Below are 12,954 nucleotides of genomic sequence, written 5' to 3'. Positions count from 1 at the left end.
AGACATAAATGCAATACTATGAAGACATTAAAAATGCTAACATAGATCTTTACCTATTAATTTGAAAAAATGCCTGTATTTCTAAGAAAAGAAGGCTGGATTCAAAAGAACTTGTGTAGTATGAATCCTTTAAAAAAGGTGTGTGTGTGTGTGTGTGTACACATATATAATGTGTGTGTATGTATAAAAACACTTGCATGCACTGACTTGTGTATTACGTGTATATGTATACGTTCTTATAAGGCAAAATGTTAATGATAGTTATCTCTAGATAGTGAGATTATGATTGCCTTACCTTTTCGGGTGATAGTTCTTTGTGGTCTCATTTTATAAAATTTATATCAAATCAGACAAAAGCAAAGTGTTAAAATACTCCAGTAGGGACTAATTGCTCTTCTCTACCAATTACAAAAACATCTTGACTTTATTCTATTCAATCATAATAATTTAGAGACAATTATCTTTTTTTTCTAAAGACAAAATAATTACTTGCTAAATTATTTATAAAGAAGACAAGGATGAGTAACAAATGTTTCACATTACTTTTAATTAAAAAGTGTGCACAATGCACAGATATGTGACAGAAATATGTGATAGAAATTTTTAAAAATGTTTGCTAATGCTTCCCTTGGATTTTTAACTATTTTGTAAATTGAAAATATTATCAAAATGTCATCTCCTCTTCTTGGAAAGGAAATTAATGTCTAGTGTTTAATTTTGGTAAGTGAAGGGTAGCAGCCTTAGCTGAAGCTCTCCTATTAAGATTTAATTTCACCAAATACAACAGAGTGCTCCTGTTCTTTGTAAAGAAGGCCAAGACAGGAACACTTACACCAAAGTGTTGAATAAAGATGCCATAGTAATTTTTAGAGCTATCTATTTGATTGCTTCAGCTTCAAGGTAGTTCATCACTTCACTATAATTCACCCTACATTGCCTCTTACCCCCATACTACGTTTTCCCATCAGTCCAATTAGAATAGTGATGCCTTTACCAGATTAATCTTTCTTTCCTTAGCATGTCTGCGTTTCGGATAAACAGAGCCTACACTACCCATCTTGATAAATACACTAAGATTTCTGCTACTGAAATTGCTGAGAGTGAATTAGATTTTAAACACACGCATATTTTAAAATCTATTCTCTGACTAGAATATGACTCCTTTTAATTTCTTTAATTTTCCTTTGTAACTGGTCGTTTTTGTAACCTTTGATAGTTTTCCTAAAGGCAGCTTGGTTGAAATGAGATTATACTATGTTGCATCAAGGGTATGAATTGTTTTGCTGTCTTTTTAGTTACATTCATCTTTCCAGGCAGAAGAGTCCCTTTAAGGATTTGAGTGAAGAAAACTTAGCAAAATGAGGTGAAAGCATTGGTTAATCTGACATCAATGTGAGTTTTCTTGCATTATGTGCTCCTTGAGTTTTTCGCATTCTTCTTTGTGATGGGCCTTGGTCCAGGCTGTCTTTCTGCTAAAATGTGGTTCAATTTTGAGACCAGATGAGTTAAGTTTTAATTAAATTATGCATGAAAACCAGTGTACTCCCCCGCCTTTTCATGGCTTATAAATGACTCAAATAGCTGAGAAAAAAATTAAAATGAAACGTAAGTTTAGTTAGCACCTGAATTAGGGAACAGGTGAAATTCTATTGTCTTTTCTCCAGAAGAAATAAGGTCTTAGCAATTGTGTAAGGAAAAAGAAGTTGTGTGAGGAGAAAGTAATAATCAAGCATATAAGCTATATATACGCCTGTTGGGGGTTAATTTTTTAATTCAACAAGAGAAATAATTTAAACCTTGTCACTCAGTTTGACACTATGTGAATTTATAACCCTTTCCAATTTAGTCATAATGAATTGGCAAAAAAAATGAAACAAAACCCAAGATTTCTTTAGTATCTTTTTCTTGACTCTGTGGTCCTTTGAATAAAGATGATATAAGAACCCACTTGCCTATAGGAAGACATTCTGCTGTGTTTCTCCATGACTGAGGCAGGTGGGCTGAGCATTCCATGTGTCTAATGGCACACACGATCAGCTTTGGTTACCAACATCTGCAGTGGTGTAAACAGAGATTAGAGAATAAGGTAATTCCAGCAGACATAAGTCAAATCACAGTGTAGCCTCCCAGACTTTTAACTGAGCTAACTCTAAGTGAGGAAGATATAAATAGAGAATTTGAGAACTCATGTTCCTGGGTTCTTTTTCTTCTTTCATTGTACTCTTTTGTTTTTAGAAAATAAAAGAAGACAAAATGTAAAAATGAGGTTAAGGTATGAAGTGAGTGTGGAATAGAAGACCCCCACTGCCTAGAATCCTGGATTCTACTTCTGTGGCTATTGAGTAACCTTGACACAAGTCTCTTAACCTCTGAAGTGTTTCTCTCTCTCTCTCTCTCTCTCTCCCTTGCCCCCTCTTTCTCTCTCATTTGTCCAAAGGAGAAATCGGAAACATCTTTTGTTCATTCAAATATTCTAGTTCTAAAAGTAAAATAAAAATGTATCCTACAGAAAATACACTTAAACCACACTTCTTAAAGTGATTCAATAAACTATAATACTTTATATCCAACTGCTCATAAATTAATTACAGTGTGTACCTATGTACACATAGTATATGGATAGTGGGTCTTTTCCCTCTGAGAATGTCTGTCACAACCACAGCCTCTGGTGATCAAAAGTGCCATAAATGGCTCCACTGAAGTGGCCATATTCTGACCCCATCACCCTAGTCACAACTGATGAGACCAGTTTGGGTACCCAAGTTAAGGGCAACCAACATGTAAGTGTGAATGATGAATGGTTTGAAATATGAATGGTATGAAGTGGTTTCGTGTGAGAGCTCTAGCCTTAGGAAAAATAGGGACCCATCAGACCAATTAGAACTCCTTCAGGACGTTGAACTTGCAACACACAGACAAGACCAATGGGTGTGGGACCAGAAACATGGGCTCCCTCAAATAGAGAAGACATTTGCGGGTCTCTGTTGCAAAGAGAGTGAAAAGGTAATCTAGTACTAGGGTTGTACCTAGTACATTGTATTCACTTACTTAGTGGCTTCTGAATGAAAAACAAGTATCTGACTGGTTAAATTGTGAAATTTTAGAGTACACCTTCTCACCCTTTGAATCTTTCATAGCATTTAGCAGTCTATTAGGTATTTTGTAGGTGCTGAATGAATATTTATTGATTCTGGCTTCAGCACAAACTTGGAAGACAATTGGCTGGTATTAGAAAGAGTCTGAACATTGCCCACTTCAAAGCTATGTGGCAAGTCTTATGATTCAGTCCATAACCTTGCCCTTGTCTGTATGATAGTCTAAGCTGGAATTTTAAAACTGTTTAATATAATGAGGCATTATGCAAGGAATTATTATTTGTGAAGTTTTATAGGAAACAGATTCACTTTTAAAACAGTTAACATTAATTTAGAGCCAAATTTGGTGGGGCATCTGGGTGGCTCAGTCGGTTAAAACTCTGCCTTTGGCTCAGGTCATGATCCCAGGGTCCTGGGATGGAGCCCCAGTGGGCTCCCTGCTCAGTGGGGAGCCTGCTTCTCCCTCTCCCTCTGCCCATCCCCACCTCAATTATAACTGAGGAAAGCAATCTGTTTCATCTGGAAAACTACTTAGCTACATCAACTTATATAAAATCTCCTTCTACATTCCCAATACGAGCCACTCAAGAAAGTTAAACATAATGTCTGACTAAAACTAAGTGATAACTTGATTACCCATCTTTTTTACCAAACTCAATTCTGAATGAATGTTGATCCCCATTAAAAACATGAAGAACACTGTGGATGTTTAAAGGAATACTCCTTGAGGACATTCAGAGTTGGATCTCCAGTTCTTCTGAAATCAAAATACTCATCAACTTTCTTATAGTTAATCAAGTAATGTCTTTCTCTCGCCCCCTCCGCCCACCTATCTCTAATTTCTTTGAGGACAAATAACTGTCTCTCATGATAAATGCCCTCTATCCAACATCTAGCAGAGCACCTGGCACAGAGTAAAATATCTGTTGTATAAATGTTGTTAAGGAAGTTCCAAAAATAATGCCTATAATGACACCATTGCTCATTTGAATGCATGCTTTGTGGAATGTTATTTCTAACTAGTCTCATTTATAGTTATGTTGTATATGATTTTGGATACACATTTGGATATACACTAAGTTGGTTGATCCTGAGGTCAAGTTATGATTGATGCTTGGGTAAAGTGTTCCTTCTGGGAAATAATCTTTCATATCTGTAAATTAGTAATTATCCTTATTTATATAATATAGTATTATGGTTGTAAAGTCAAGTTTGCATTCTTTTCTTTTTTATTTTTTTTTAAAGATTTTATTTATTTATTTGAGAGAGAGAGAAAGAGAGAGCACAAGCAGGGGGAGAAGGAGAGGGAGCTGGGAGCCTGACATGGGGCTCGATCTCAGGACCTGGAGATCATGACTTGAGCCTAAGGCAGATGCTTACCCATCTGAGCCACCCAGGTGCCCCAAGATTGCATTCTTATCTTAGGGAAGTCCTGAATCTTTCTTACCGATTGTATCCCCTTTTTATTGTGGTCGCCCACATTTATGACCTACCTCTCACATCCACATAGTGTCCATTTATGTGCTAATTTTACCTTCAGTCACATTTTTTTCCTCCAGTTCTTTTAACTTTGCCCTGATGTTCTCTTCCATCTTACTTTTTTCCTCTTGTAAAATGGCTCAAACAAAGTGGGATGTTAATAAAATCACAAAATTATATGTGGAACTTGTCTAAGATCATAATGATGACTAAAAGCAGCAGAATTGCTGAGCTAGTAGAGCTCACTTGATCCAAGTTCCAGATTATAAAAAACCATTACAGAGGGCTGCCTGTCTGGCTCAGTCGTAAGACCATGTGATTCTTGACCTCCAGGTGGTGAGTTCAAGCCCCATGTTGGGTGTAGAGAATATTTAAAATAATATTTTTTAAAAAACTACATAAAACATCAGAATAAAATTTTGTTGAAAAATGAGTGAGTGAGTGAACATAGTTTGGGTTGGTCTTTGTTCCATGAATTAAATTCTAGTTAGCATCTGTCTTTAAACTTATCTAAAACCACAACTCATTCCATCTTTTGTGTTACATCTTTAATGATAAACTTCCTAACTCTTCTACAATAAGCGAACTCTTATTTACCACTGCCAATGAAAGATTCTAAATGAGAGAAATGGCATTAATTTAGACTGAAAATGTAACTGATTATTTGTTGTATCCTACAAAAAGCACACAATACCAAAACACTTATCTGTCCTCCCATTTTATAATTCAAAACATTCTCCTATGAGAATAGAATGAAATCCCAGCTTGGTCTGTGGCTTATGCTTGGCTTACTCCTTTTGGAGCTCAGTGTCCCCAGCAGGCTCCCTCACAGGGCGTAGTAGGGTGTTGCTAAGTACTCTTTCATGTCTAAACACTTCAACTCATTGAGGAGGAAATCACCTTGCTTCTGGTACTAGCAGATACAGTCATTTATCAGTACACTGAGTTTATAGTTCTCAGACTTGTATTTATGATTGTGAAATGCAGCTCATTAGCACACTGTGGCATTAAGCAGTCCTTGCTACAGGTGTCTGTACATTAAGGAATCCTGATATTAAGAAATGATGAAACTATGCATACTGGTTGGAATAAATCAGTGAAGCAAATAGAAGGGAAACATACAGTGTGTGTTTAATGTTAACTTGAGAAGTTAATTTGCTGCCATACAGGGAGACTGTAAGACCCTACAAACTGTAAGTGAAGCCCAAGATCCTATAATGAAATCTAATAATGATTATTTGGTAGGCTTGCTTTGTTCCATAGTTAACCTATTTTTCAGCTCGAAAGTAGTCTGTGCTACTTAATATATTTTAAGGCATTTATATTTAATTCCAAACTACAACTACCTAGCAGAAATTAATTTTCACACCTCTCAATGTGAAAATAATCCAACTGAATGAAAGATAAGTAAAAATATAGTTCTTAAAAAATGTAGTCCTTCACTCATACTTACTATTATAAACTAATAATATCACTGACTGGGAGAAGAGAACACATACAAGATCATTTTGTGATTTTTATAGCCTAAATAGTTTACTCATTCTTTTGAAACCTGGATTCTCTGCTTAACAAGGATTCAATATGGAACCTTTTATTTTTGAGTGTTACTTTATTACAAGTCATGTGAGTACAGAAATTTTTTGGTATACAGAAAATGAAATTGCTACCCTCAGCGGGTTACATTCAGTTGACATGACGAATCTGAGGAGTAACTAAAAATGAAGAGTGGTTATTTAGTATAAGATATACTTTTTAATTTACTACATGCCTAAAATGTGAGAAAATTGGATTAAAGTGGGATGGGAATAGTTAAGAACAATTTCTTGGAGGATTACAAGAGTTAAGACATATAGTAGTAAGGACTTTGGGTGATTATGATGTATCAGTGTAGGTTCATCAATTATAACAAATGTGCCACACTTGTGGGGGATGCTGGTAATGGGGGGGTGCCTGTGTAAGGGCAAGGGGTATAGGGGAAATTTATGTACCTTCCTCTTAATTTTGCTCTGAACCTAAAACTACTCTTTAAAACAAGGGCTCTTATCTTTTAAAAAATGGCAATACCAAAATGTCAAGTAACTATAACTCTCATCCAGTAAATTGGTAGGAATATAAGTTTATAGAATATCTTTATTAAACTGTTTGTATATAGCCATTAGAATCTTACATATGCATATTCTGTGACCTAGCCCTTCCTCTCCTAGATATATATCTAAAAGAAATGTGTACATATGTTCACCAACAAAAATGTACAAAATATTCATAGCCTTCTTTTTCATAGCCCTAAAGCAGAAACAACCCAAATTCCCATCTGCTGATGAGTGGATAAACAAAATGTGGTACATCCATACAAAGGAATATTATTGGCAATGAAATGGAATAATGTACTGATATATATACCACAGCATGGATAAACCTCAAAAACATTATGCTTGGGTGAAATAAGCCAGTCACAAAAGACCACATGCTGTGTGGTTCTAGTTATATGAAAGGTCCAGAATGGGCAAACATATAGAGACAGAAAGTAGATTAGTGGTTGTCTTGTGGTGGGGCTAGGGAGCAACTGCTAATGTTTGTGGGTTTCTTTTTGGAGTGATGGAATGTTCTAAAATTAGATTATGGTGATGGGTGAACAGGTCTGTAAATATACCTAAACCATCAAATTGTATATTTTAAATGGTTGAATTTTATGATATGTTAATTTTAACCCAATGAAACTGTTTTAAAAAATACATTGAGATACTTGTACATACTCATTATAATAGGTAAAATTTTAAAAGAATGGCAACATGATATGGCACTCCTGTAACTCTCATCCAGTAAGTTAGTAGAAATATAAATTGTTACAATATGTTGGAAAAACTTTTTGGCAATAGACACAAAAACTTAACGTGTATATGTCCTGTGACCCAGTTATTCCTCTCCTGTGTATATGTCTAAGAGATGTGTGTATATGCTCATTAAAAGAAAGATACAAGAATGTTAATGGAACCACCATCTATAATGCCACCAAAAATTGGCAACAACCCAAATTGCCACCAGTAGTAGAAATGATAATAAATTGTGGTATAATCAATTTGTGGTATATAGAATACAACAACGAAAATTAACTCCTCCTCCTCCTCTCAATAACATAGAAGAGCCTCATAAATATTAATGTTGAGTAAAAGCCATCAGACGCACAACATACATTCAGATATATTAATGCATTCATTTAAAGTGGAAAAAATAGACATAATCTCTGGTGGGCATGAGGCCATAGTGACGGAAGGGAACTCAAGGGGCCTTTTGTGAGTGTAGGTGCTGGGGATGTTCTACTTCTTGCTTTAAGGTTATAGATGCGCTTGTTTTATTTGTGAGCATTCAAAAGGCTGTATTTTTTATGGGTTGTGCACCTTCCTGTATGTATGTTTGACTTCATTTATAGTTCTGTAAGGGCATAAGGGGATGTAGGGCAAACAAAAACCAAAACCCTGGAGGGCACCCATTCTCTTTGAGGATGACAGCCACTCCTCAAGTCCAGCTGGTTTTACTTAAGAGAAGGCAATTACAAAAATGTTGTAAAAACCACGCAAAGCACAACCGGGGCTGGACTTTGCCCTTGGTTAGTAGTGGCTAATTCAGGTGGTTCTGTCACTTATTATGTGCGTGGTCCTGGCAACATTTCTTAACCTCCCTAAGCCTCAATTTTCTCATCTATAAGAATTAGAATAATAATACTTTCCTCTCAGGGTTATTAAGAGGATGGACTGCATGTTAACACTGAAGACTGTGCCTCTAATTCAGCAGGCTCTCAACAAATGATCATTGTTATTTTTATTGCCAAAGTCCCCTCGGGATACCTGAAAAGAGAAAGGGGTGACAGCTTGAAACAAAGACACACAGCCCCAGCTTTCCACACCTCTACTTTCTTGTCTTCCCTGTCTTCCTTCTCTCTCACGAACTGCCTTCCTATCTTAAATCTCCTCTTGCTATGGCTCCACTAAAGGCCATTGTAGCCCCCGCCCCCTGTTTAGAATGAAAATGGGAGTGAGGCAGCTGGATGATCAATTTGTTTCCCCACATTGAGTCTCCAAACTCATGTTTTCCCATAGAAATACTATGATAGGTGGTAATTTATTTCTAAAATTTTATGCCTCTTCTAGAAAAAGTAGCATATGATTTGGATAGGTTTTTCTGGACTGCCCTGGACACTTAACCATGATAAATAATATAACATTATTTTTTAGAGATATATGCATTCACAATTTCAATCTGCCCAAAAAAGAAAATTTGGTGCATACCTATTTCTTTTTTTTTTTAAGATTGTATTTATTTATTTATTTGACAGGGGGAGAGAGAGAGAGGAGAGAGAGAGCGAGAGAGAGTGGGCATAAGCAGGGGGAGAGAGAGAGAGAGAGAGAGAGAGTGGGCATAAGCAGGGGGAGCGACAGCAGAGGGAGAGGGAGAAGCAGGCTCCCAGCAGAGCAGGGAGCCCAATGCAGGGCTCCATCCCAGGATCCTGGGATCATGACCTGAGCCAAAGGCAGATGCTTAACTCACTGATCCACCCAGGCGCCCCTGGTACGTACCTGTTTCTTGACATGAAACTTCTTGTACCACAATATTACGACTCTTAGATTTCATACATACACAAAATGGTAAGGGTAATTTCATAATGAAAAAACCCATAGATAATTAAATTTTTATTTTGGCTTTTATAAGTCGAATTTTACAAACATGAGTAAAAAATAACATTTTATATTCCAAAATCCCTGATCCTATATTTTTTATTATAATATTCTATTGCAGAAATAGGGAAAATAAAAGACAAACCTTGGCAGACAGATATAAACCTTAAGGGTAAATCAGAACGTGAATAACAACCACCTATATAATCAAGAATTTGCTCTACTAAATTTTGACCATCTACATATGATTTTAGGAATTTAGAAAGCATTTGGATGTACTTATCCATCTGGACTTGTACCCAATATTTACTTTGAAAATCAGTAAATTCAATAATTAAACACTATTTGCATGGTGTGGTTCGTAATTATTCTGATTAATATTTCCAAAGCCATGTGAAGGTAGGATTTATCATAACCCATACTCAGATGAAAAAACTAAGACAGGGTACTTACCAGTAACTAAACTGGTCCTATAAGGAGCAAAATTGAGATTGGACTCAGGTCTAGTATGACTCTTCAACTCAGGTGATTCGTTGTTGCATTAGAATGATGTGCCGATGAGAGTTGTTAACAGGCCTCCAAAGGCCATGTCTTTACTCCTTGGTAGGAAACAGCGTTCTGGAAATCAAGAGTATATCAATTTACTCCCTCTTTTTAGTGACTATTTCCATTCTTTGGCTCAGATCATGGTGGTGATGGTGATTTCTTCCCCTGTATAAGGTCCAGCAAACTCAGCCCATTTCCTTGTGCTATTGTTATGAAGGAAGAAAGTGATTTTTTTTTAATAGTGAATTATTTCATTCTTGTAAAGCAGAGCAAAAGAAAGATAGCAAGAAAGGGAAACGTGAAATCTCATTTGGGGATGAAGAAAACAATTATTTCAAATAGTATGTAATTGTGTATAAGTAAGTGTGTGTGGAATAAAGATGTAGAATGTAAATTAAAACATTTGAAAAATCTCAGCAAAAATGACAACACAAAGATTCTGTATTCCCACATCTTTACCACCCTCCTCTCTCATGCCACTGGCTTATTATACCAAAATATCCCCCCTTTAAAGAAAAATAAGTGGAAATAAAGAGAGCAACCCAGCATCAAGAAGAGAAAAAAAGTGAGAATAACATATTGGGAACAGAAACTGCAGTCTAACTAGTGCCTCCCCACCTTCATTACCATCCTTCCAAATAAATCTCCCTGCTCCTCTTGAGCTGGCAAATAAAAAAATCAACCCACAAGATATATGTGTGTGCTTCTCCTGATGAGCATCACCATCCATCTACCGTACGTCCCACATGCCAGTTTGAAGATGGGCTAGAGGGAGAATTAAAGACTTCAGAAAGTCCACAGCATAATCAAGAAGGCTTTTTTCTTCTGACTACACAGCTTTCAGCTCTGTCTTGTGTGATTTTCACGCCATCTCCTTCGCTCTGTGACAAAGATGCTGATCGCTGATGGGACAATAACCTAACCTTTCCGGGCAACCAATTGGTTTCCAATATATGGCACAAATGCCTTTGATAAGTTGCATTCTGGCAAGGACTGTGAGTTCAGGTATATCCACATTAGAATCCTGAATGCTGAGGTTTTTAAAAGATGATGTCCAATTTTCAAGTGCATTTTTTTAATGTCAAATACAAAATAACTTTTGAAACACTGTGCAAGGTATAGACGCTGCTTCATATTGGGATGAAATTCAGTGGAAGTACTAAATATTTGATCTGAAATAGTTGGACATTTTCCTTTGTTTGTTTTTATCTCAATACAAGTAGCCCTCCTCTGAAAGATAATGTTTTTCATTATTTGAGGCTTGTTGGCATAAATGATTCCTAAGAAATCATTTATTCTAATTCCCCACACTTGCTGAGATCCTTTCCATACTATCCATACAACCTGCTTGAGCACTTCTCATCTTGGGTATGAATCTCCCTCTCAAGAGCATAGGTTCCATTTTGGACTTTTCTAATTATTTAAAAGTTCTTTGTTACGTGGAGTTTGTGATTCCACTTACTGATACTAATTTGGTATGTTAGAAAAAGTTGATTCTGTTTTTCATGTAGCTGTCCTTCAAGCATTTGAGGAAAATACCATGGCTCACCTGAGATTTCTTTTCTCTGTGTTAAACACCCTTAAGTTCCAGGACTTTGTCCTCTAGTTGTTTCTACTACTATCTCTCCATGGCAGACAATGCTAATCACAATCCTCATTTCTACTGACCTGAGCCCAAGATCCTTTTCCATATAGCTCTCCAGGAAGCCACTATTCCATTTGAATTGGAATGTAAGTTGGAACCCATTTACTATCCTTGGTATTTTGGTTTCCATATGATAAAGTTCAGTGAAGGTGGAAATGGGAAATGGATTAAAGCTCTTTAATAATTTGAACATGCTGTGGTTTGGGTACTGGTCCAAGGTTGATGTCAGTGCTTCCTCTACTTCAAATTGAATTAGGGAATTATATAGGATGTCAACTGTGCCCTTGATAGTGCAACTTCCATTAAAAAGAACTGTTTCTGAGCAGATCATTGGGGTCAAAATACCCATATTTGGCAAGATTCTCAGTGCTAAGTTACTAACAGAACAAGACAGTAAAAGTGAATGACTGAGTGATATCTGTAAACATTATGTCAGAACTTTGGGTTGGCTTAGTTTAAGAAATGATTAATTAGCTTTTATCCATTGTTATTCAAGTTCATAGATTTCAAAGCTGTGTCAAACACCTAGAATCTAGAATATGCTTCTTTGATAGCAACGTGTACCTTTAGTTCCTGGCAGGTTTCATTTAGGAGTGCTACTTCTTTATAGAATACTTATAGAAGATTTTTAGAAGAAAATATTGCTTAGAAACTTAATCTCCTTTTACACTCCTCATCATCTTCTGCCAAGAGAACTGGAGAATGTTCTATCTTTGTTGCATGAGATCATGCATATCTACTGCCAAACTTCAGAGAGGCCACCTAGAGTACATATTTCTCCATCTGTCAGCACCAGAAAACCATCGAAATTTGTGGTTGAATAATCATTAATACAATTTTGTGGCTCTTTCTCTAGGTGCAAATTTTTGTGAAGAAGTTGGGCATACAAATATAGTGACTATCTGAGATAAGAATTATACTTGTTAGGTTTGATTACTTTTTTAACAGTCAAATTGCCTTCAAACAGTAACAGAACACTTAATACCTCCCCACTTGTCCTATATACCCTATATGAGCTGGTGGCACAGACTAGATACACATCAAATATCTCTGCTTGTGGCTGGAATTCAGTGTGATAACAGTTTGTTTACTTAGAATGATGGCCCAAATGCCTCTGCTTAAAGGAATGGAAGAGCCATTACTTAAATGAATGGTTGGATGGATAAAAGAAGGCCTTGGTGAAATGGGTAAGAGCCCCTGATGAAGAGTCCTGTTGACTTAGAGAATGTTGACACCATGTAAATCTTAGAAAAGGGCCTGGTTTAGGAGGGAAGATGATTCAGTCTGAGATATATTTACTTTGAAGTGACTGTATGATATTTAAGTGAAAATGAAATTGTGAGGTTGTGGTTCTGGTGAGAAGTCAGAACCAAAAATATAAATTGAGGCATCAATCAGGATATAAGTTATTTCTGAATCAGTGACAGGGGATTAGTTCAGTAAAGTGGTTAAAAGTGAACAGAAAGCCAGGAGAAGCATAGGAGAAGAGAATGAAAAGAAAAAAAAAAAAGAAGTGGAT

At 36.3% G+C, this 12,954-nt stretch overlaps 1 protein-coding gene across 10 annotated transcripts in view; it reads left to right on the top strand.

Annotated features, from left to right (window-relative positions):
- SPATA17 (spermatogenesis associated 17) overlaps positions 1-12,954 on the top strand; it is a 215,146-nt gene that overhangs the window by 181,964 nt on the left and 20,228 nt on the right. For 2 of the 10 annotated variants that reach the window (XM_073884111.1, XM_073884107.1), the window contains one exon: positions 10,305-10,481. The exons of 6 other annotated variants lie outside the window; for them this stretch is intronic. In XM_073884111.1, coding sequence (XP_073740212.1) covers positions 10,305-10,312 — 8 coding nt within the window. In that variant the 3' untranslated portion in view covers positions 10,313-10,481. Of the gene's footprint in view, positions 1-1,295; positions 1,393-10,304; positions 10,482-12,954 lie in introns of those variants that run through there. 2 more of the 10 variants (XM_073884109.1, XM_073884108.1) reach the window with 1 other exon arrangement.

Source organism: Callorhinus ursinus, unplaced genomic scaffold (genome assembly GCF_003265705.2).
Source record: "Callorhinus ursinus isolate GAN/ISIS: 27379988/994484 unplaced genomic scaffold, GSC_fseal_2.0 scaffold54, whole genome shotgun sequence".
NCBI lineage: Eukaryota > Metazoa > Chordata > Mammalia > Carnivora > Otariidae > Callorhinus > Callorhinus ursinus.
The sequence above is the reverse complement of the archived record's forward strand: the minus strand, read 5'-3'. Positions and strand labels throughout refer to the sequence as shown.